This window comes from Vigna unguiculata, chromosome 1, assembly GCF_004118075.2.
Source record: "Vigna unguiculata cultivar IT97K-499-35 chromosome 1, ASM411807v1, whole genome shotgun sequence".
NCBI lineage: Eukaryota > Viridiplantae > Streptophyta > Magnoliopsida > Fabales > Fabaceae > Vigna > Vigna unguiculata.
This window is the reverse complement of record NC_040279.1, coordinates 25,193,618-25,215,910: the sequence shown is the minus strand read 5'-3', so window position 1 is coordinate 25,215,910 and position 22,293 is coordinate 25,193,618. Positions and strand designations below refer to the sequence as shown.

Sequence of the window (22,293 nt, the reverse complement as noted above, 5' to 3'; positions counted from 1 at the left end):
TATCCCCATCCCCATCCCCATCCCCAGTTGAAAATTTCGGGTATTACCCATACCCATACCCATATCCAGTCAAAGCGGGGATTTCCCGTCAAAACGGGGACGGGTTCGGGTGATACCCACGGGCACGGGTTTATTTGCCATCTCTAGTTGAGCCTCATTTTATCCTTAATCTTTGACCTTACAAAACTATTAAGGACATGTGATATTATTTGAAAAAGGTTTATCATCAAGCCAATGCAGCTCAGAGGTTTCAATTGGAACATAAAATGACTAATTTCAACATGGGAGTCTATCGATTAAGGAATATTTTTCTAGTTTTCAAAATCTTTGGGTTGAATACTCCAATATTATTTATGTAGGTATTTCTGGTGAAGCCCTATCAACTGTTCAAATATTGCACGAGACTAGCAAGCGAGATCAATTTTTGATGAAGCTACAATATGATTTTGAAGCTACTTGATCCAATATGATGAATCGCGACCATGTGCCTACTTTGGATGCTTGCTTGAGTGAGCTTCTTCGAGAAGAACAACGAATCATAATGCACACAGTTATGGAACAAAATATCAATTCTACTACTCTTATTACTATAGCCTATGTCGCCTAAGGAAAGAATAGACTAAGAGATATGTGTTCTGTCCAATGCTACAATTGTAAAGGATTTGGTCATCTTGTAAAGGATTGTTGACAAAAATTTTGTAACTATTGCAAACAAAGTGGGCATATGACCATTACTTGTCCTATTCGCCCTGCAAAGAAACAAGACACTACTTATCATGTCTCTTTTTTTTGTGACCCCATTAAGGCTCATAACTTGGGCCATTGGCTAAGCCCATTCCTTTTTAGTTTTTTAATTAAATAAACCTTCTAATTTGGTTTGCTTTTAAACATTGCAACCCATTTCACCAAATTGTTCACGAGATGTTTAAGTCAATTCAATCCACCAACCAACTACGCGCTCATAATTCAGTGCTCCATTTTATGGGCTTCCAATTAAGTCTACAACCCATTTCCATTGCAAGTGGCAGCCAACATTTTTCTTCAGCAGCATCAACGTCAATTGGGCTTGCACGTAGCAACCCAATTTCAGCAAGCAAAGTCTGCAATTGCTTCCAGCACACCAATTATGTTGCAGTCCACATCACGTCTCTATTGGGTCCAGACTCATGCATCATTCAACAACCTAATTTGAAGACCGCTCCAAGCCAACCTTTTGGTTCTCATTATGCTGCTGAACCAACATCCGTTTCTGTTTTCTTCTCTTGGAGCACCGCTAGGTTCATCTTCACTCATGCCTTTCGTTAGGGTTTGCTTTTCCTACCACACACATGCCTCCTTTTCCTAGCTAGGATTTACGGTTATCTTCACACATTCAACCTTTTGTATAGTTAGGGCTTCTTCCTCCTGTCATTGTGATGTTTCCTTAATTGTTAGGGCTGCTAGCCAAACCATTCTCCATTTACCGTTAGGAAACATTGTTAGACAACTTTCCTTTCATCTTTGTTTTTCTCGGTTTCCTTTTCACCTATATAAAGGCAAGCCAATCTCATGTAATAGCTAGCTTAGATGAATGATATGCGATTTATTCCCCATTCGTCAGCTCACCTTTCTCCTTAAACGAGGATTTCTCCTCCTAGGGTTCTAACACCGTGAGTGTTGTGAGGATTCGTGAGAGAACGAGAGTGATTCATTCCTTAATCAAGTCTTTCACTGCATTCTGGAGGTCGTTTCGGATGTTCACCGTCGCTTGAAGCTAATTTTCGCCGATTAACGGCCTGACGGCCTTATCACTTTTGGTGCTTTGAGTTCTACTGTTTTGCCTGCTCCAAATTTTGTTCCTACACCTCCTGTAAGCACTCTTACTCCAAAAATTGTAAACCAGATGATTGTGTTAGCCTTTTCAACCCTTGGTCTTTCCGGTAATACTCTTGTTTCTTCTCAACCCAGTTATCTTGATTCTAGAGCATCTTAATCATATGACAAATTTTGTTGTGTCCCTATCCAATGTGAAACCTTATAACGACAATCAATAATTTATACAACTAATGACACCTCCTTACCTATTAGTGCTATTGGTGATATTTCTCCTTCTTTGCCAAATGTTTTTTGTCTACTAATCTTTCCACAAATCTTATATCTATTGGCCAATTAGTTGATCATGATTATAATGTCCAATTTTCTTATTTTGGTTGTGTTGTGCAGGATCAAATGTTAGGAAAGATCATTCTGAAAGGACCTGAAGTGGGACAACTCTTTCAGTTATGCTTCTCGCCTTCCACATATTGTCCTGCTTTTTCTGTAGTTTGTTTTGATAATAGACAACTAAATAAAATGCGGCATAATCGGTTAGGTCATCCAAATTCTCATGTATTTAGTACCTTGTTTAAATCTGATTCATTGAGCAATAAAGACTCATATGTTTCTTTTGATTGTACTACCTGCAAACTTGGTAAAAGTAAAACTTTACCATTTCCTTATAATGCGTCTCGGGCAAATTATTGCTTTGACATTATTCATAGTGATGTTTGAAGGATTTCTCCTATTGTATCTCATGCAAGTTATAAGTATTTGTTACGTTCATAGATGACTACAGTCGATTTACTTGGGTATATTTTCTTTGGTCTAAAGCAGAAGTTTTCTCCATTTTCAAAGTTTTGTTTCTTTTTTAAGACTCAATTATCTACTCACATAAAAAAAATTCAAATCAGATTCTGGAGGTGAATATATGTCTAATACATTACAAAGTTTTCTTCAAAATGAGAGAATTATATCTCAACGATCTTGTCCTTCCACACCACAACAAAATGGTGTTACTGAAAGAAAAAATTGTCATCTTCTTGACATTGTTCGCAGTCTTTTGCTTGAACCTTTGTTCCTCCTTGTTTTTTGGGTGAAGCTCTCTCCATTGTTCATTTAATAAATCAGTTATTGTCTCCTACTATACATAATATTACTCCTTTCTTTAATTTGTTACGATATTTTCCTTCTTACTTTAATCTTCGTACTTTTTCTTGTGTTTGTTTTGTGCATCTTGTTCCTCATAAATGTCACAAATTCACTAATCAACCGATTAAGTGTGCCTTTCTAGGTTATGCTATTAATAAAAAATGTTATGTTTGTTGTGATCCTCAACTTCATCGCATTAAACTTTCCTGAAATGTGGTTTTCCTTGAAAATCACTTTTTCTTTCCCTCCTATGTTACACCATCATCTTTCTCCTTTATGCCACATTTTTTAGACTCTTCTCGCACTGTGGAACAGTTCAAGTCTGGTTTGGTGTATACAAGATGTCGTCTTCCTTCTAGTCCCTTTCATGATTTTTCTCTAATACTTGATTTTGTCCTTCTGCCAACATTTGATCTTGTCACATATGTTCTACCTCTTCATTGGTCCACTTGATCATCAAAACCTCCGAATTGGTATGATTTCTTTACACATGTTTCTTTATCCACTACATTGTCTTCTATTTCTATTCCTTCTAGTTATACACAAGCTATGGAACATGACTATTGGAAAAAAGCAATGTAAGAAGAACTGCAAGCACTTTAAGAAAATCATACGTGGAACATTGTGTCTTGTCCTCCTATAGTCAAATCTATTGGAAGTAACTGGTTGTTCTCTATCAAGCTTCGATCTTATGGCTCTTTAGATCACTATAAAGCTCAATTGGTCGCTCTTGGTAATAGACAAGAGAATTGGATTTATTATTATGAGACATTTTCTCTTGTAAATAAGATGACTACAATTCAGACAATCCTTGTTATTGCTGCTTCTTAATCTTAGTCATTGCATCTAATGGATGTGAAAAATGTTTTTCTTCACAATGATATCAAAGAAGAAATCTACATGAAACTTCCCTCTGGTATGCATCCTTCTTCTTCTACTGATGCTTGTAAACTTCAACATTCCTTCTATGGGCTTTAAACAGGCTCCTCAGACTTGGTTTGAGTAGTTTCGTATTACTTTGCTTAAGTTCTCCTTTACGTATGAATATTCTCTCTTCTTTCACATGTCTCCTACTAGTATACTTCTCCTTGATCTCATCATTACCAAAACTAATCATGAGTTAATTACTAAGTTGCAAACTCAGCTACATGCAACATTTCACATGAAAGATCTAAGACAACTAACATATTATTTAGGATTGGAGGTACATCATCAATCCAATGGCATTTTTTTAAACCCACAAAAGTAAATTCAAGATTTAATCAAATTGGCAGATTTAGATGGAACTACATCAGTTGATACTCCTATAGAAGTAAATGTCAAGTACAGGAAAGATGAAGGAGATCTCTTGCTTGATTCCATTCTTTATCGACGTTTAGTAGGAAGTCTTATCTATGTCACCACTACTAGACTTGACATTTCGTATGTTGTTCACTAGGTCAATCAATTTATGTCTCCTCCTTGTCATCTTCATTTTGTCGTCATTTGTCATATTATCCAAAATCTTAAAGGATCATCTACATGTGGGTTATTCTTTCCCAAAGCATTATCTTTACAACTTATGGAATACAATGATGCTGATTGGGCAGGATATCCAGATACTCGTAGGTTTACTAGCGGTTGATGTATATTTCTTGATAATGCCTTAATTTCTTGGAAATGTAAGAAGCAAGATCATGTTTCAAAATCTTCTACCGAGGCTAAATATCGTTCAATGTCATATGCTTATGTTAAGTTATATGGCTATATAGTCTTTTGGACCAAGTTGGGTTTTCCCAACTTTCATCTACACCTTTTCATGTAGATTATACAAGTGTTATTCAGATTGCTACCAATCTAGTGTTTCATGAACGTACCAAACATATTGAAATGGATTGTCATTATATTCAAGAAGCCTTGACCAACAATGTCATCTCTCTTCCTTACATCTCTACTGATCTTCAAGTTGCTGATATTTTTAACCAAAATTATGACTTGGCAACACCATCAATTTCTTGTTGGCAAATTGTTACTAGTTGATTTACGAACATCAATCTGAAAGGGGATGTTAATGTGTATAAATATAGTTTATTTTATCTTGAATAAATTATTTTATACTTTTAATACATAATTGTTAATGATTCTCAATTACTCCCTAAAAATAGGAAATATCCTATAATCCCTCCATCCCTTAATTGAATATTAATGTTAACATATTCTATAGTGTTGATTTAAGAAAAGGGGACTGCAGAATAAAAGTAAGCCTTTCTAAAATACATTATTTTGTATTGGAGTGTTTTTCATATACCATGATATTCTGACATGAGGAAGGTATACTTTGATTCAAGATGAATTAAACTTGAGTTTCTTTAATGTATACATTGATGTAAGGATTCAATAACCATCCAAACTTATATAGAAGAGGAGGATGAGTACGTGAAAGAGTAATAGAAAGTCTTAATCTTTGAACAATCACAGAATTCATATGACGATGGGAGGACTAACCTTATGTGTGGTAGGATAAAACTCACTGACAATAATTCTACATGACAGTAAAAGTCACCATATAAATTTGAAATGTTTGACTTTTAAAAACTTTAGAGTATATTTTGTAATAAAAATTGTTCAAAAATTGTTCAAAAATTTATTTTTCAATTATAAAATTTATAAAATATAATACATAAATCTAAATATTTTCTATACATTATCATTAATTTTATATGCATAAATTAATATTTCAGTGTAAGGTGATAAGAAAAAATATTTAAATTACTTTGATCTTGGGATGATATTTTTTTTATAATATTGTTTTCATAATTTGAATTGTTGTGGTGTTTATTGTCATTGTCAACTAAACTTGGAGAGTCAACTCAATAGCAAGAGACAACATTAAATAATTAATTCTGCTTGTAAAATTAACTACATCCAGGTACATCCCCAAGTGTTTTTTCCTGTTCTTAACAAATAATTATGAGAAAATTATGAGAAGACAAGAATGAAGTATCTCTCACGATTTATGCACCTTTAAAGCTGACCAATGTGACGTAATAACTATCGACGTAATTGTCTCTGCAAAAACAAATATTAATTGCATGAAAACCATTTCCTTTTAAAGGAAGATAATCCATGTGATGTCATTTTTTAATTCACAAAAAGGAAACTTCACATAAATTTCTTTATCATCTGAAGCATAAACAAAAACTATATAATGAATGCAAGGGAAACGTACTCTGGGAGCATTGTTGACAACTTGGGGTCTTCTATCAGAAACTCTCTCGGGGTCTGGTATCAACTCTGGACTATCATGCTTATAAAATGCTTGTAAAGCTCTTCCAATAAATGGACGAACAATATTCACTTCCATGGCAGACAAATTTTTTATCTGCAGTATGCAGAGAATTATGAGGTGCACTGGTCATCAAAGACATAAGTAGACATGTAATGAGACTTCAAAGAGGGGAATAATGACATAGGAATCCAATTCTCAAAGCAATTATTGAAAATGAAGTGTAAGAAGATCAACATCCCAAACCTTCTCCACTCTTAATCTTTATTTAATTGTATAATTATGGAGAAAATTATGAGTTTTTATAGTAGAATGAAAGTATTCAATATAAGGTATGTCACGCAGTATAATGGTAAAATTGTCTTTTTTTGTGACTTCAATTTACAGAGATAAGCATAAAAGAAACTTAAGATTCAAACTATAAAACATCCTGGATTCAGAAGGTTTTCATTGTCGTAATGTTCAACAGCTAAAGAAGAAATTGTTATATTCAAACTTTCACTTGTGTTTCCTCAAATTTAGCTACATGGAGACCATTTTTAACAGTATTGGCAGCAGAAGCACAATTGAGATGAGAAGATCTTATAACTTGTGGGTCAACTACTGTTATACAGAGAATGGTTGTATCACCTTCAAACAAGGACTACTGTAAATTTAAATTTAAATGAAAGGAAGAATGCATATATATGGTTGTGTATTAGATAAATCCTAATCAACAAAAATAAACAAATCACTGATACATCTGTAGATATAATCAAATCCTGGCTAAAATGCATGAATCTACTATAAATATTACCTTGACAGCAATTGTACGACCATTAAATGCCTCCAAGTCGGTTTCAACTTTATGAAACCTTACATTTCTTATATCCTCTATTAGAGATCTCACCATATATAAATCGGGAATGTTGTCACGGGCACTGAAAATTTAATGAAGAAAAGGTAAGTTGGTAGAGTAAAATAACTGCATCTAACAGAACAAATATCAGTGTCCCTAAACGTACTGATCAAAAAGAAGTCTTGAGATTTCCACATAATGAAATGGCAATTGATCTGACATCTCTTGAGAGTCTCGCTCTGCCTCCAAAACTTGACTCAACTTCTCTAGTCACAAACAAATGTATTGGATTGGAAAATATTACATCTATATTTCTTGCATCATTTACTGTTTAACAGAACGCAACTATAATATTCACATGAATTTTAACCTATACAATAAAAAGAACGGTACTACTGTCTTCTACATATCAATTAACCGCTACGAGAAAGGAAATAATAAAAAGGAAAGAAGTCATCACATTGATGAAATAATTAGTGACAAAACAAACGGTGGAAGATATTCAAATAGAAGAGAAATCAAGAAAAAAAATAATGAATTTTGTATATTGTATAGCATCGTATGATGTCGTGTGAATTGTTACCTATAACAAATAAGAGAGAGAGAAAAAATAAGCCATAAAATAATATCTAACCATATGAATTAGTATGATATTTTTTCTATCACATCTTATTTAATATGATCAAATCATGTCTTTCACAGGATAATTTAACACTTTCTCCAACTGAAATGTACGTATTATGAATCAAGCATGTTAAAAATGGTCACAGGTCACGAAGGGATCAAAAAAATGTACTCAGGCTGTGATGGTGGTTGGCCCAAAAAAGCTAACCGGAAGGAAAAATACTTAGACAAAATGTCAGCGGTGATTTTACAACACGAGCTATGAATAAAAACACTGGCTTGAAAAAGAAACTCACTAGAAAATGTGGGTACTAAACAATACTGGCCAGAGAAACATCCATGGCGAACAGTACTAACTGAAAACTGCTTATAGTTGATGATAGTATTAGCCAGAAAGATGTCTACAGCAAACGGTACTCAGCAGAAAAAGCTGTCAGCAGAGAGTACTTGTCCAGAAACCATTCACAATAAAAAAATAACACTAGCCAGAAAGAAAGCTCACCAGAAAAGTTATCAATTATATCTTTATCACAATCAAATAACATCTCTAACACATTATAAAGTGAATCTCAAAAGTTAAAAGGACCCAAAATAGTATGACAGACAGACTTTCCGTGTTTATGAATACGGAGGAAAACAGAAAATAAAAAAAGAGAGAAGAAACTAACATGAACAAATTATAAAAACATTCTTCAAATTTCTTTCACAACAGCACCTCTAACCTATGAATATGTCCACAGTTAATGCATTATCATTGTCACTGTTTGTTAGATTGTTGCGAGGAGGGTAGGTAGGAGAGAAGAGGAGGAGGAATAAGAAAAAAAGAAAGCTTACCAACGGACATCCACTGGGGAGGCCGAATGGAGCACTTGCCTCTCTTCTTGAGAGCAATGGCCAACCACAACGGTACTTGAGTAACTATCTGGGGCGTAAATGGGCCAAAATCTCCCTGTCATTCATTGTTAATAAATAAGAAGGTAAGGAGTACGCATCTGCAAAATAGAACCAGTTTCGGGTGTTTGAATTCTTCCTTACACAAATGAAATTGAGAGGTCCCATTTTGAGATTAGGCACAATGTCAACGATCTCATCCTCAGCAATGAACTCAAGCTGAGAGAAAAATCATAATATATATTAATATTAATCAACGTAAACTAAAGAAAGATTTTACAACACAAATAGCATACCTCCTCTGCTGAGAACAGTGAAAGCTCATGGTTTGATTGGCCAGCCATCTTGTCTCCCTCAATTTGAACTCCACCTAATGGATCTAATCTATCTGTTTTACTTGTATCCAGATGAAAATCTAACAACAAAAGATCCCTGTTCAGAAATGCAGCTTACTGTAAAATCAATTACTTCAGTACTATATCATTATTATCTACTGCAAAATTGAGTTGAAAAAATAAACAGACGAACACATAAAATCCACCTCTAACAACAGTTGTAACTAGTACAAGAGATAGAGAAGAAGAAACAAAACAAGAAACAAAGCCGGAATTTGGGAAACAAAAACCAAAGAACACAAATCTCACCCTTAGATTATAAAAACAGAAGAGTGAGATCAAAACTCAACTAAAATTAAATCAAGCTCCCTTTTCTCCATCCTCCTATCATGTTTTCACGTACTATCATACCGGTCTTAAAGCAGGACCAGAAACAAGAACAAGAGAACCCAATCAAATTATAATGCATTGCGTTATGATATCCATAACTGAATATGAGAATGACTAAAATGGACAAGAAGAAGGAGAATATAATCGCAGATGAATGGGAAGAAAGCATATGGAATTGCGAAAGAATTAAATCGCTTATTTTATTTTGTTGAAACCACATAACGAAAATTTAGACAAATTTTTTATTTTCTGGTGTCAATTGGACGAGGAGTGAATGAATAGATTGGATTAACAAGCCAAATAGAAAAGCCAAATAGAAGTAGAGAAATATGCACAACCATGACAAGCCTACAGAAGAATCTTAACAGAGAGAATAAATACACCATGCAAGAAAGAGAATTGAAGCAACCAATGTACCAACCTCTGAGCTCTGGTTGACCACCAAACAGCGAGATAACGGCAGCGGTGGCTGATTTGAGTATAAGGGCGAGTTAGGGTTTATCAAAAACAAAAACAGGAAAAAGAGAACATAGGATTGAGAGGAAATGGCTAAAATACTACACACTCTTTTGGAGGGAAAACAAAACATAATTTAGAGAAAGGAGGGAAAAGATTCATGTGTCTCACGAATTTTAATTTCAAATTTCAGTTTCTTACTTTCCTTTCATTGTTTTGGTTTATATGAATTTTATTTAACTGGGTGGCTGATATATCAACACTTTTATTTTGAATATTTAATTATTTTGGTTTCAATAAATTTAAAAATAGTAACCAAACATAAATATGGATGTAATTTTTTATTTATTTATACTATTGGAAACATAATACGTGTGTTATTTATTTTATGATAATTATTTATTTTATGATAATAACAAATAAATAGTATATTTAATAACTAATTTTTCAGATAAAAGTATTGAAAAAAATTAAATTAAAATTATTAAAAATTATATATAAAAATACTAATTTTTTATTAATTTATATAAAACTACCAATACTAATAAATAAATAGAATAGCAATCACATAGTATGTTCATTCCGGTTCACATTTTACTGTGTAATTTTTTGTTCCTATTATTTGTGTAACTATTTTATGCATAATTTTTATAAATTTTTTCTTTGGTATCCAGGGATGGTACAGAACTACAGAAGGGAGTCACTTTCCCAAACTTTTTCTATTTTATTTTTTATGTATATTTTAATATTACCATATAAAATTAAAATTATATTTATATTTATATATTATCTATTAGTAAGGATATTTCTTCAACGATTTCAGTTTATTTTATATGATTTCAGTTTATTTTATATTAGGCAATTTTTTATATTTAATGATAGTTTTTACTATGATATGATAATGAACAATAATTATATTTTTTTTTATTTTATTATGATGTGCGTCTGTTTTTAGTAAATAAAATAAAAAGTTAATTAAAAAAAAAACTAATTCTTGTATAAAAGTCTTAATTCGACACTCAGATTCTTTTCTCTAACTTCTGTCACTGTTTGTATTAATTTATTTCAATAATATTTGTACCATTATATGTATATCAGTATACAAAGATTATTTATATTTTATATCCTATTTTTAGGGAATAGTCTTGTAATCAATAACTCTTCTTTTATCTTTTATATAGTATGGAAAATAGGTTTTATGTATTTGGTTTGTAAAATATCATTTACTCTATGATTGATCTTAGAGGAAATTTAATACATAGTTTAAAGAAACTTTATATATTTATATTGTAAGTCGAAAATGACACTATTATTATTTGTAATATGATAGTAAAAATTTTGGATAAACTAATATAAAGGGTATTTTCGGCTATTATGCATTACACATTTGCATTAATTCTTTACATACCCTAAGAAAACTCCTTTACAACTTTTGGTAGACCATTTTGTGAAAAACATTTTAAGCTTTATTTAGACTCTCCTGAAAATTACCACTGTTTTTCAACATTAATAGTTACAAATTATAAGATATTAATTATGTGCAAATGTTCTTATGAGATTATGTTTTCGAACCTTCTTCATGTGTTTAATTGGACATGTGGTATATATAGATTATTTTATCTAATTGAAAGTTATGGATGTATGTATCATATGAACAAACTAATCCATCCATTTATGGAGAAACCCTATTTCTTAATGTATTTTCTTTCTTCCTTGTTTTTTTTTTTTCACTTCTCAATTTTTGATATCATACTATTCAACAAACTAATATTAGAGGTAAGCTTCTACTTCGTTTTCATCCATTTATGGAGAAATCCCAATTATTTGATCTATTTTTCATATCCAAAAAATTTCAAGAATATTCAAGAAGGTGTCCAATATAATCAAGATTGATAAGTTTACAAGGAAATGTTGAATTAAATGTTTATTACAGAAATAAAAGCTATAATCAAGAAGCAATTTTTTTTTTTTACTTTGTAACTTTATCCATTTGATCTCTACCACAAATAAATTGATGCATCATGGAACATTCTCTCTGAACAATCATGCTAATAATGAAACTTTTCAATTGTGGTTTAAACTACCTAGTTTTCGTCATTGGAAAATTAATGTGATCTACAATAGTCTATCCCTTGATAATTTCACAAAGTTTTGTGTGATAGATACATTGTCAAACTCCTAATGAGTAATTGTCGAACACAATTTCAAATTGATAGACAAATTGATTAAATCACTTTTTCAAATATCATTTTTGTAAATCTCTCCTTCAAATATTAGTTTGTAATGTAAAATGGATAAAATATATAAAGATTTTAACAAGGTATTTATACTAATTCATTTGATAATTTCATATTTCGTTGACTTATTGATCAACATGATCAAGATTCTACTCAAAGTATATAAGGTTTGGACCCATCCACTTTTGGTTTACAATATGTATTCTTTAACCACCCCTCGTTAAATATGGGTATTTTTTAACAATAGCAAATCCTAATTAAAACCTTAGTATTCTTAAGACCACAACCAGTTCTAACTAAAACTTAAGTATTTTTTAGACTGCAACCACTCCTAGTTAAAATCAAGTATTGATTGGAACATAGTCACTTATGACTAAAACACTTTGATTACAAAGGGTGTGATTTACAAGATCACATGTTTCGATCACTAAAAGAGATTAATGTTCATAGGCCGATACATGGTTATGAATACTTTTCTTATTGGATATGAATGCAAATAGTGTTCTTCCTCACACAAAAGGATTAAGATTACTTTTAAAGCTTGCAAGCATTTTTACACAAAGTTCATAAGCATTGTAGTGAACACGTCCACCTTTCTTTTTAAAAGAAAACTTCTTTATATAAAGTTGAGACAAAAAGACTCATTGCAAAACCCTTTTGAGTTTTGTAAAGATTATGAGTCTTTTATCTTTGTTGGCTATTGTTTAACCACTTTCGAGGACATAGATGATTTCCATGCAACAAGAAATACATGACTTTTTTGCACAACTTCTTTAATATACACATGGCTTATCAGGTTTAGGTAGGTAGCTTCTTTCCTCTTTAGCAGAAAAATGTTGGACTTAACTCTACAATAGTGACATTATGACTTTTCATAAAAGATTTTTATGTGCATCATCTTTAAGCATGCTCCTGAAGATATCTTATGTATATATATCATTATGAAATCCTCTTTAAGAGAAACCAAGACTTAACATACTCTACACAAAGAGAACAAGTGTTTATAAGTTTTTATGTGTACTATGATTATTCAAGACTTATCATTAATCAGATTAAGCATGTTTATCATTTGTCCAAACAAAACCTTGTAAAATGAAAATTAATGTAATTTTTCATATAATAACATAAGTTCCAAGACAATTTTCTTCTAATTAAGTATGCAAAATTAATGTAATTTTTTAATATATTTTTTCCAAAAAAATCAAACTAAACATGCAACTATGAAAAATAGAGTTATGTAGTTTTTTTAAAAACTATTTGAGAAAAATAAATCTTTTGTTTGTAAAAAGTTAGAATCGCATGGTTCTTAATAAAACTTTTGCTTGATTGATATTTTTTTAATTTTAAAATTTTAATACATGTTTTAAATTATTAAGTGAATCAATGTAAGACCCCTTTTCATTTTGATTTAAACTTTTAGGGCTTGGCCTTTTACTTGGGCCCAAGGTCAGCCAACTTAGTATCTCAAGACCCTTTCCAGAGTCACTTACCCACCCATTCTACCTCTTTTCCCTAAAACAATTCCCCTTCCCCCTTACGATGTTGAAGCAGAAAGTTCTGTTAGGGCATAAGTTCCTTCCTTCTTCGAGCTAGTTGAGCTCATTTTTCCTCTAAGTAAGTTGAGCTCGAACTTTAGTTTGTTCCTTTCCAGTTCAGGTGCTTTAGTTTTTAGTATGAGTTCCTTCCTTAATAGATGGGTTGCTCTTATAGAATTTTTAGAGATCTTTATTTCTTTGGAGATTGGTTGTTGCCATTGAAATCTTGCTTCTTTCTTAAGAGACTGGTTACTCTCATCAGATTTTTTTTTTCTCATTCCTTAAGAAATTGGTTGCTCTCATATTATTTTAGGAGGTCTTCTTTATTCCTTAGGAGATTGATTGCTCCCATCAAAATTTTACTCATTTCTTGAAGAGACTAGTTGCTCTTATTAGATTTTAGGAGATCTTATTTATTCTTTAGGAGACCAGTTACTCTAGTTGGATTTTTATTCATTCCTTAAGAGATTGATTGCTCTTGTCAGATTTTAAGAGGTCTTCTTTATTGTTTAGGAGGTTGGTTGCTCTCATCGGACTTTTACTCATTCTTTAAGAGATTGGTTGCTCTCATCGAATTTTAGAATGTATTCTTTATTCTTGAGGAAACTGATTGCTTCATGTTTGGTGACCAAACCCTTAAAAATCATGTAGACGAAAAAAAAAAAAGGAAAAATCATGTTATCCTGAACTATTGTCAATCAAAACAAGGTGCATTTATGAAAACAATGATCGTAGAGGCATCAAGTGATATGGTTTCAAGACCATGAGCAAGAGAGTGTGTTTCAATAACACGTGATAGTATAAGGTGTGGACGCTCCATCCTACCACCTCATTGATTGTGATAATAAGTATTGGAAAAATAAAAATATTTAGACATCCGAAAATATTTTAACGCTGATGCCAAAATATTCTAACCAAAAGGTAAAATATAATCAACTAGAACAACCAAAAAGTGGTGTGCCTTTCCCTAACATTAGTACCCCTTTATCCTTGTTTTTCTTGACCTTTGAGCTCTCCCCTTTTCATTTATTCTTTCTCAACATCTTATTTAATGTCATCATTCGTACTTAAAATCTCATCTTTACTATTCAACTCCTCGTCTCTCTTGTATAACTCCCCATAAATACCGGTCAGGTCGGCATTTTACCCATCAGAGGAGTCTCATTGGTAATTAGGCCTAACACCAGAATATGTATGAAATATAGTAACACAATTAACATATATCGATGATTGATCTAATTGTTATATAGATTGCACCGATCACAAGTGAATATTTTTCCACATAATTAATTGTGGATCAAGATTGACAGAATTGTGCAAAGCAATTTGTGTTTGGTGACATCGTCATGCTAAGACTAATCTAAATTGAAAACCATTCTTGTATATCAACGTCTATGTAGGTTTGCATTGGTGTTACTGAAATCTGGCTGCCTCGAATCATAATAAAGCTGGTTTTGATGAATTTTTAGCATCTCAATACAATGTAGCGAGCTGCTTTTCGAATTCTTAATCAACGCAGCTGCTACCGAAAAGGTGTCTCCACCTTTGGTCATGCTGCAGGATCAATCATCGGTGCCAAAGTAGCGATCACCAAATTCGCCTAATCCTGGGATAACACGGTACTCTTCATTCAATTCAACATCAATCTCAGATGTGACAATCTTCAATGACGGAAACCTTTTACACACGCAATGGATTCCCTCAGGAGCCTGAATGCAAAAAGGCCCATAAACAGTGTGAAATGATAATCAAATAACTGATTATATCAGCAATAAAGAAGGCATCGGCATTAACTCACAGAAATGAGGTTCAGGAATATAATGTGGTTTTCTGGTACTCCTTTCTGAATGAGTAATTCAATTGCTTGGTTGGCAGAGTTACCTAAAAATAGAAGTTATTGATGTTAATCTATTTATCAACAACGAACACAGAAGATATTAACAGTATAAGATAAGGTTTTAAGAAAATGAACAGTGGACGGCTAGACTAGTACAAGTGGGCCATCCCAAAATAGTAGTTAAGAAACAATTTAGTGGGTCAGTACTTTCACTGGTTCTTCATGCAGTACCTAGCAAAATACAATTACGTCTCTTCTACAACAAATTCAATTATATTTATTTATATCATCATTATCATATCCCTGATTCCCAATAAAATAGTATTTCTACATTAACAGATACCATTCATACCGGTAACATAATGTACAACTTAACTACCACCACATTAACACGGTTTCTTCCCATCAATTCAAAGAATGCGAATAAAATCGTGGGCATTGACTGCTGCCCTACGAATTTCAAGAAAAAATGGCTTTTAAAATATAAATGAAAAAACAAATGCCGGGAGAGGATTCCAAGTGTTAACCTGTGGCCAGGACCGGGTCAAGAAGCAAAACATGCCGTTCTGAAATATCCTTGGGAAGCTTTTCATATATTAGCTGCTCAGAGAAGTAAAGGGTTTACCATTGAAAACCAACATCAGAAAAGAACCTATACATCTATGTCTAATTCCAAATAATTCATTTACCTGTTTTCCGTTGTCTCCATCCCGGTGAATCAAAATTTTACCAATTTTAATGCCTTTACAACATGCACGAAGTGCATTTTCCATGCTCTCACCACTATAATCCAAAAACAATGTACAACAATAAGCCCAAGGAACAGAGTCTTGAAGTGAACAACTCCAGTTTTAGTACTACTAAAGACTCAAAATGTTTGGTGAACTACATAACCATATGAAAATTGAGACCATTAATCTAATCAAACAAGGGAACTGTATTTAGTTCCATCATTGCATTTCTAAAAATACTGTCATTTACACTTCACTCGCCAAAATTAATACCTGATTCAATGCTCACCTTCGTACAATTGAAACACCACACAACTTTTTGCAGAAATCAACACCAGTATAGACAGATCCTGCAATATGAACCTCACTTCATTTAATTATGGTTGTCAACATAAAACTCCATTAGTGAACTACAGCTGATCTGCTACTTCTTTACCAAACATGTTGCAGTTCACAAAGCATAGATCTTATTCCCCAAAAACCAAGAGTTATAATGAACATAAAAACTGACAGGACTGAGAACAATGACATATGATAATTACCTGTGGGAGTAATCACTTGCTTTTCGGTGAAAGGCAGATGACCTAGACCATGCTCGACAACCTGATAACCAAAATCGTGTCTCACGAACTAAGTACTGAACACCCATGAAGGGAAGAAATTCAGCAGAGCTATAAATCATACAGTACCAGACGTATAAGTCGATCTGAATAAAACACGAAATCATGCTTTGATATGTCTCGGTCCCTAATCAATGTATGCATCCCTCTTATCTGAAATGTATAACCATAGCCAACAAAGTACCAAGTAAAATATTGAATTTTCAGTTAAGGACTTTATCATATTTAAAGAAACACATAATCAAAGAAATGCAACATATAATTATTGAATAAAGCAAGATACAAAAATAAGCAAATCCGGTCAAAATAAAATATTGGTCTCTAGTCTTACACCAACAGTCTCAGAGGCAATCAGACATATATGTCCAATATACCCATAGATCTAGGGTGGTCATCCATCATGTTTTTGTGGTGCAAGAGGTTTCATAAGTGGGTCCATATCATTTTCAAATCTTGGTACTCATCATGTCTTTGCATCTGTTTTATCAAGGTAAATTCCAATCTTTCTTGTCTCCCCACATTTTTGCTAAGATGAAGCTGCATTTGTTTCTCCACTCTAATAACCAAGAAGATGGTCTCCCTCCCCAAAAATGGGAGCCTTTCCAAAGCCTTTAATTATCGATTGATTCCTCTATCGAACCAACACTTCATACTACCCTCTAGCTTTCCCCCATTCTTGGTTGTATCTAGTTTGAAAATTTGTATCTGGTTGACTCTATCCAACCACTTGTACTCTGGTTGGAAAATTTTAATCACAGTCTTAACAAAGGTCTGCCATATTTTATTCAGATTTTGCCATTTCCACCGAACCTGAGCCCATCAACTGAAAATACAATCTGTTAGAGTCCTCACAGTATGCAATATAGCTTCTCAACCTCTAGTGTTTTCACAGCAGTTAAGTGCTACAACACATACATCCTACTCCTTTAAATATCAAAATCATCTTTAAGATTCAATACTGAAAGCTCTAAAACCAGAGATCTGCTTAAGAAAAAAAAAAAGAAATGTTCACTGGAATGGAAAGGAATGAATACTGGTTTTCTCTTAGGATTTTGAAAGTCTGGGATCTCACACACCTTCAATCCAATCTGATATTTACCAAAATCGATGCCCATGATTTTCTCTTCTGTCTAAATCTTATCTCTGTCTAATTGTCAATCTGTTAGAATCTCCCCATTGAACAGAAATCACCTCATTGGGCTTACCTCACATTATGCGAACTTGTAGCTTGTCAATAACAACTTTATGCATAATAAAAAAGTGAATGACAAATATTTTATATTGTCTTTTACTTTCAAAGGAAAGAGTTAAAATTGTGATTTGTTAAACTTTTTTGTTGGCCCAGTTTTCTACAGGTCTTTTTCAAGCTGGATTTGTGATTTATTTAATTTGGTTACCTGACTGGTTCACCAGTTTTCCAGTTCGACCAGCTGGTTTGGGTTTCAAAACACAAATAAAGGAAAGGGAAGCAAAAATTACTAAGTACAAGACAAATTATGTTACTTCCTACCTAAATGAATATTCCAGCCTCTTTAGTGTAGTCTATGCATTTGCATCATTTCGTTACTGTATAAAAATGACAAGTTGTAGCCCTGAAATGTGTTCTCAATTTCCAATTTCAGCTTCCATTTGATATATATATCCCAATTTGAATTTGAATATAACTAGAGTTGCATCCTACTAGGTGAGGTCAACTAGCTCCATGGATCAAATGCTGTCATTTGGCATGTATCCAAATTCAAATAAAAGCAAGAATATCTTTATGATATATCTTGTCAAAATAATTCCTTTTTCTTTCTTCGAGATTCATAATGAAACGAAGTACTTTGGTTACATTGAAATAATAATTCCTATGATTTGCAAAAATGTAAAAGTGGATAATTTTCCATTTCAATTCCACCAACAATGAAAAACTATGATACCAAGGGTTTGTTAAGGTTCATTAAGGTAACTAATCTATTTGTGTGAGAAGTATGAATGTCTCACTGAATGCTTCTCCAAATTTAACATCATTAAAAGTAGAGAAAGAAAAATAAAAAATAACAAGCTATGTTTAAGGATACCTGGAACGTAGACTGAATAACATAGACATTTGGATATATTTTGCACAGATCATGTTGACCAAGTTTTGTACGGATATGTTGCACAATCAAATCAATGGCTACATGATTATCACCTCCGCGAGGAATAATCACATCAGCATACTTTTTTGATGGTAGAACAAAATCATCAAATGCAGGCTTAACAAATTTTGCATACTGCAAAAACAGCAACACAAGCAGTTACGGGTAAATATCCAATGTTAGTAATAGCACATCATGGAGATCACAAAATTCTCTCTGTTCACACATGAAACTTTATCAAAAAGATAAAATTGATAGAAGTGCTGTCCTTATAAGGTAGCAGTTGTAAATCCATGCTTGCCAATTAAACTGTTGGACATACCTGTTCAAGAACAGAGTTTATATCCCTGCCCCTCTCAACTGTGTCCCGTCTAATTCTACGAGCTAGCCTCACATCAGCATCTGTAAGCAATTAATAAAAAATGATGAAATTAGACACAGCTTGGAGCTTCCATTACCATATAAAATACTAATCTAATAGTGTGTTTCAACATTTGCAATTTTATTCCACGAAATGCGAACATGGGAATATAGCATCCCATTCTGAGGTATTGCTCGTGCCAAAGAAAAGCAGGTATACCTTGTTTTTACTTAAATTTTATTCCTTTGAAGAGGAGAGGGAAAGTTATATTTCCATAGGAATATCAAGAATGCAATGCAGTCTACTCTTCCATTCTACATATTGTCCAAGAAACCATCTGTCCATCAAATTAAAAACAAAAAACACCACGCTTTGCTATAATAATCAAACAATAAAACTCATGGCTTGACCATAACTACAGTCTCAGCAATTATGCTGCGTATTAGTTGTTTTTAGAAGTTTCTTTCTTTCATATTCTTAAGAAATGCCTTCCAACGAAGCATCCACAGAAGCACAACACAATTAATAAGTAACTATACTCCACATTGTTTTTCATAAACAATTTGTAAACTCCCATGTCAACTATGTTTTGAAACACCGTTTACAACCGCAATTTTGGGATTAAAATTAAGGTTTTAAGACTCTCCGCAACCACATTAGATCCACAATAGCAGAGAATTTATACACAACTTTCCACAACATCAAAGATTGCATCACTGAACACAACTGCATTTTAAAATCTTTCATATGACTAATGTTGTTGAATGATTAAGATACAAACCTGTGTCTACAAAGATCTTCATGTTCATCAGATCCCGCACATGCTGATCATGGAATACAAGAATCCCCTCCAATATAATCACATCGGAGGCATTAACCTAAGCAAAGAGCACCACATCAACTAAAAAGAAATCCTAACAAACCAAAAACAAAATGACATCATTCTTTTGGGTTGAAACCTGGCGAAAACTATCAGAAGAACGCTGATGTTTCTTGAAGTCATAGATGGGAACATGCACGCCCTGACCACTGATGAGTTTCCCCATGCACTCTAACAACTGCTCCGTGTCAAAAGCATCTACAAAGAAACGGAACCCGTTGAGTGAACTAAACTAAACTCGCTCAAGTCAACCAGTGAGTTTAAACGAAAATGAAAATTACCAGGGTGATCGAAATTGTACTCATGAACACGTTCCAACTCTTCAGGTCTCAGCCCACGATAAAACGAGTCCTATACACACAAACAAAAATAAGTAAATTATTTTAGTGCCCAAAATTGGAAAGCGTCTTGTACTAGTCTCTGAAATTAAAAAAAATGTCAAATAAATTCCTGAAATTGAAAATGCAGTACTTACCACTAAAATATAATGACAGTTCAGGAACTACTCTCATTCTATTCCAAAACTATAGTTATTTTAACTTAGAATAATCAGGAAAACCTTAACTACTACATTTGTAGACTAAAATACCAACCCCTATTTAATGGTTTTAATAAGGGTATAACTGGAAAAACATTACAAATATTACCTTACATTTGCAAAACTATAGTTTATGAACAGAACTAAATTGCTGAAATAGCTATTGTACAACACTGTTTTGAAACGGAGGAAGTACAACGAAAGTAAGCTGTATATCTTGAAAACTAAAATGATAGTAATACTGAATGCAAGGATATTAGGACAGTCTCTCACAGTTTCAGAAAAAATAAAAATAACAGTCCCTCTATTTCTTTGTCTTCATTTTTACATCATTTAAAATTTCTTGATAGTAGTGAAGTTTCCCAGCATCATGACAAAAATCAAAAGAAAGGTTTGACACATCTCTTTATCATTTGGCAACAAATATCATTTGTTATTTAATTGATACTCTATTGTTTACTCTACGGTTCTGAACAAAAGCATCAATTAAATAATTATTATTATTAATTTAAATTAAAAAAAATGGAAAGAGAATGAAAGTGTGCCTGATTGACTAGGACGACGCGGTGATCGTGAAGCTGCTGAATGATCATGTCGCAGACAGTGGTTTTCCCAGAGGCAGTACCTCCAGAAACTCCTACACACACGTGAATCGCATTCGCTTAAATTTGGAATTGAAACATTGAAAGAAGGAAAAGTGCGGAGAGAATGAAGAATAATAACCAATAACGAAAGGGCGATTCGGGTGGGAATCCGGGGCTAGGGTTGAATCGGGGGTGGCGGCGGCGGTGGCGGAGGAAGGTAGGAGGCCGTCGAGTCTGAGGCCGGAGAAGTGGGCCCCAGATGCGGCCTCCATGACGTAGTCAATCGATGTCGTTTCTTCAGGCATGGTGGGTTTTTCAGTGTAAGGTCACAGCTTCTGTTTCCTTTTTATGTTGCAGCCTTTGCCTGAAAGAGACTTTTATTTTTTAGGGTTAAATATGCTTTTGGTCCCTTAATTTTCAATAAATTTTGGAATTAGTCCATTTTGAAACTTTGGACCAATTTAGTCCTTCATCTTTCGAAATACGTGAATTTAGTCCTTTTAATTAAATTTTTTTAGGTTTATTTGATATTTTATACACATTTCAGCATTGTATTTGAGTTGTTTATACTTTTTGACACATTTTTTGTTTTAATGTTAAGTCAAATACTATTATGAAACGTGCTTGAAATGTCAAATAAACTTAACAAAATTTGATTAAAAGGACTAAATTCACGTATTTCAAAAGATGAAGGACTAAATTGGTCCAAAGTTTCGAAATGGACTAATTCCAAAATTCACTGAAAGTTAAGAGACCAAAAACATATTTAACCCTATTTTTTATTGTTCCAATTATCATTTGTTGAAGTTTTTAGGGTACCTTTAATCACTTTTATCTTAACGAAAACTAATGTTAAAGTTTTTAATATACTCGTTTTAATATTAAATAGACTTAAATATATATTTAGTTTCTATCTATTATTTTTTATTTAGTTTAGTTTTTTATTTTTGTTGTGTTTAATTAAATTTTTATTTTTATAAATTTTGTTCAATTTAATATTTTATTAACGATGTTTTTTATTATACGTGTCAATTTTTGATTTTATTTTTTAGATTCAATTATTAAATAGAATATAATTATGTAAAATATTATTAAATTATAA

At 32.7% G+C, this 22,293-nt stretch overlaps 2 protein-coding genes across 4 annotated transcripts; both read right to left on the bottom strand.

Annotated features, from left to right (window-relative positions):
* Window positions 1-5,814: 5,814 nt before the first annotated feature.
* On the bottom strand, window positions 5,815-9,960 carry LOC114180606 (DNA replication complex GINS protein PSF2). Of its 3 annotated transcripts, none has more exons than XM_028066918.1 (8): window positions 9,711-9,960; window positions 8,861-8,996; window positions 8,709-8,783; window positions 8,508-8,622; window positions 7,216-7,315; window positions 7,008-7,131; window positions 6,155-6,307; window positions 5,815-5,994 (listed from the first exon to the last, which is right to left on the bottom strand). In XM_028066918.1, exons 2-8 carry the CDS (start codon window positions 8,906-8,908, stop codon window positions 5,977-5,979), a joined length of 633 nt encoding a protein of 210 aa, XP_027922719.1. In that variant the 5' UTR covers window positions 8,909-8,996; window positions 9,711-9,960; the 3' UTR covers window positions 5,815-5,976. The 3 variants fall into 3 exon arrangements, with proteins under 3 accessions (XP_027922719.1, XP_027922721.1, XP_027922722.1); XM_028066920.1 differs by having other exon boundaries at window positions 8,861-8,979; window positions 9,711-9,950; XM_028066921.1 differs by having other exon boundaries at window positions 8,861-9,016; window positions 9,711-9,928.
* Window positions 9,961-14,684: 4,724 nt separating this feature from the next.
* Window positions 14,685-21,536, bottom strand: LOC114192607 (uridine kinase-like protein 1, chloroplastic). The gene is made up of 14 exons (XM_028082389.1): window positions 21,331-21,536; window positions 21,153-21,244; window positions 20,351-20,420; window positions 20,149-20,267; window positions 19,971-20,067; window positions 19,151-19,230; window positions 18,769-18,963; window positions 16,775-16,858; window positions 16,628-16,688; window positions 16,375-16,435; window positions 16,044-16,137; window positions 15,882-15,954; window positions 15,316-15,398; window positions 14,685-15,226 (listed from the first exon to the last, which is right to left on the bottom strand). The coding sequence occupies exons 1-14, from the start codon at window positions 21,494-21,496 to the stop codon at window positions 15,080-15,082; spliced, it is 1,422 nt and encodes a 473-aa protein (XP_027938190.1). The 5' UTR covers window positions 21,497-21,536; the 3' UTR covers window positions 14,685-15,079.
* Window positions 21,537-22,293: the final 757 nt, after the last annotated feature.

Bases quoted from the DNA above. Each gene is read 5' to 3' on its own strand.
- LOC114192607 (XM_028082389.1), bottom strand. From the start codon at position 21,496: ATGCCTGAAGAAACGACATCGATTGACTACGTCATGGAGGCCGCATCT. The intron at 16,436-16,627 runs GTAATTATCATA...TTCATATTGCAG, and splicing joins GCAAGTGATTACTCCCACAG to GATCTGTCTATACTGGTGTT. The intron at 16,138-16,374 runs GTGAGCATTGAA...TTTGGATTATAG, and splicing joins GGTGTTTCAATTGTACGAAG to TGGTGAGAGCATGGAAAATG.
- LOC114180606 (XM_028066918.1), bottom strand. From the start codon at position 8,908: ATGGCTGGCCAATCAAACCATGAGCTTTCACTGTTCTCAGCAGAGGAG. The intron at 8,623-8,708 runs GTAAGGAAGAAT...AATGAATGACAG, and splicing joins GACCTCTCAATTTCATTTGT to GGAGATTTTGGCCCATTTAC. The intron at 7,316-8,507 runs GTAAGCTTTCTT...GTTTGTGACTAG, and splicing joins TCCCCAGTGGATGTCCGTTG to AGAAGTTGAGTCAAGTTTTG.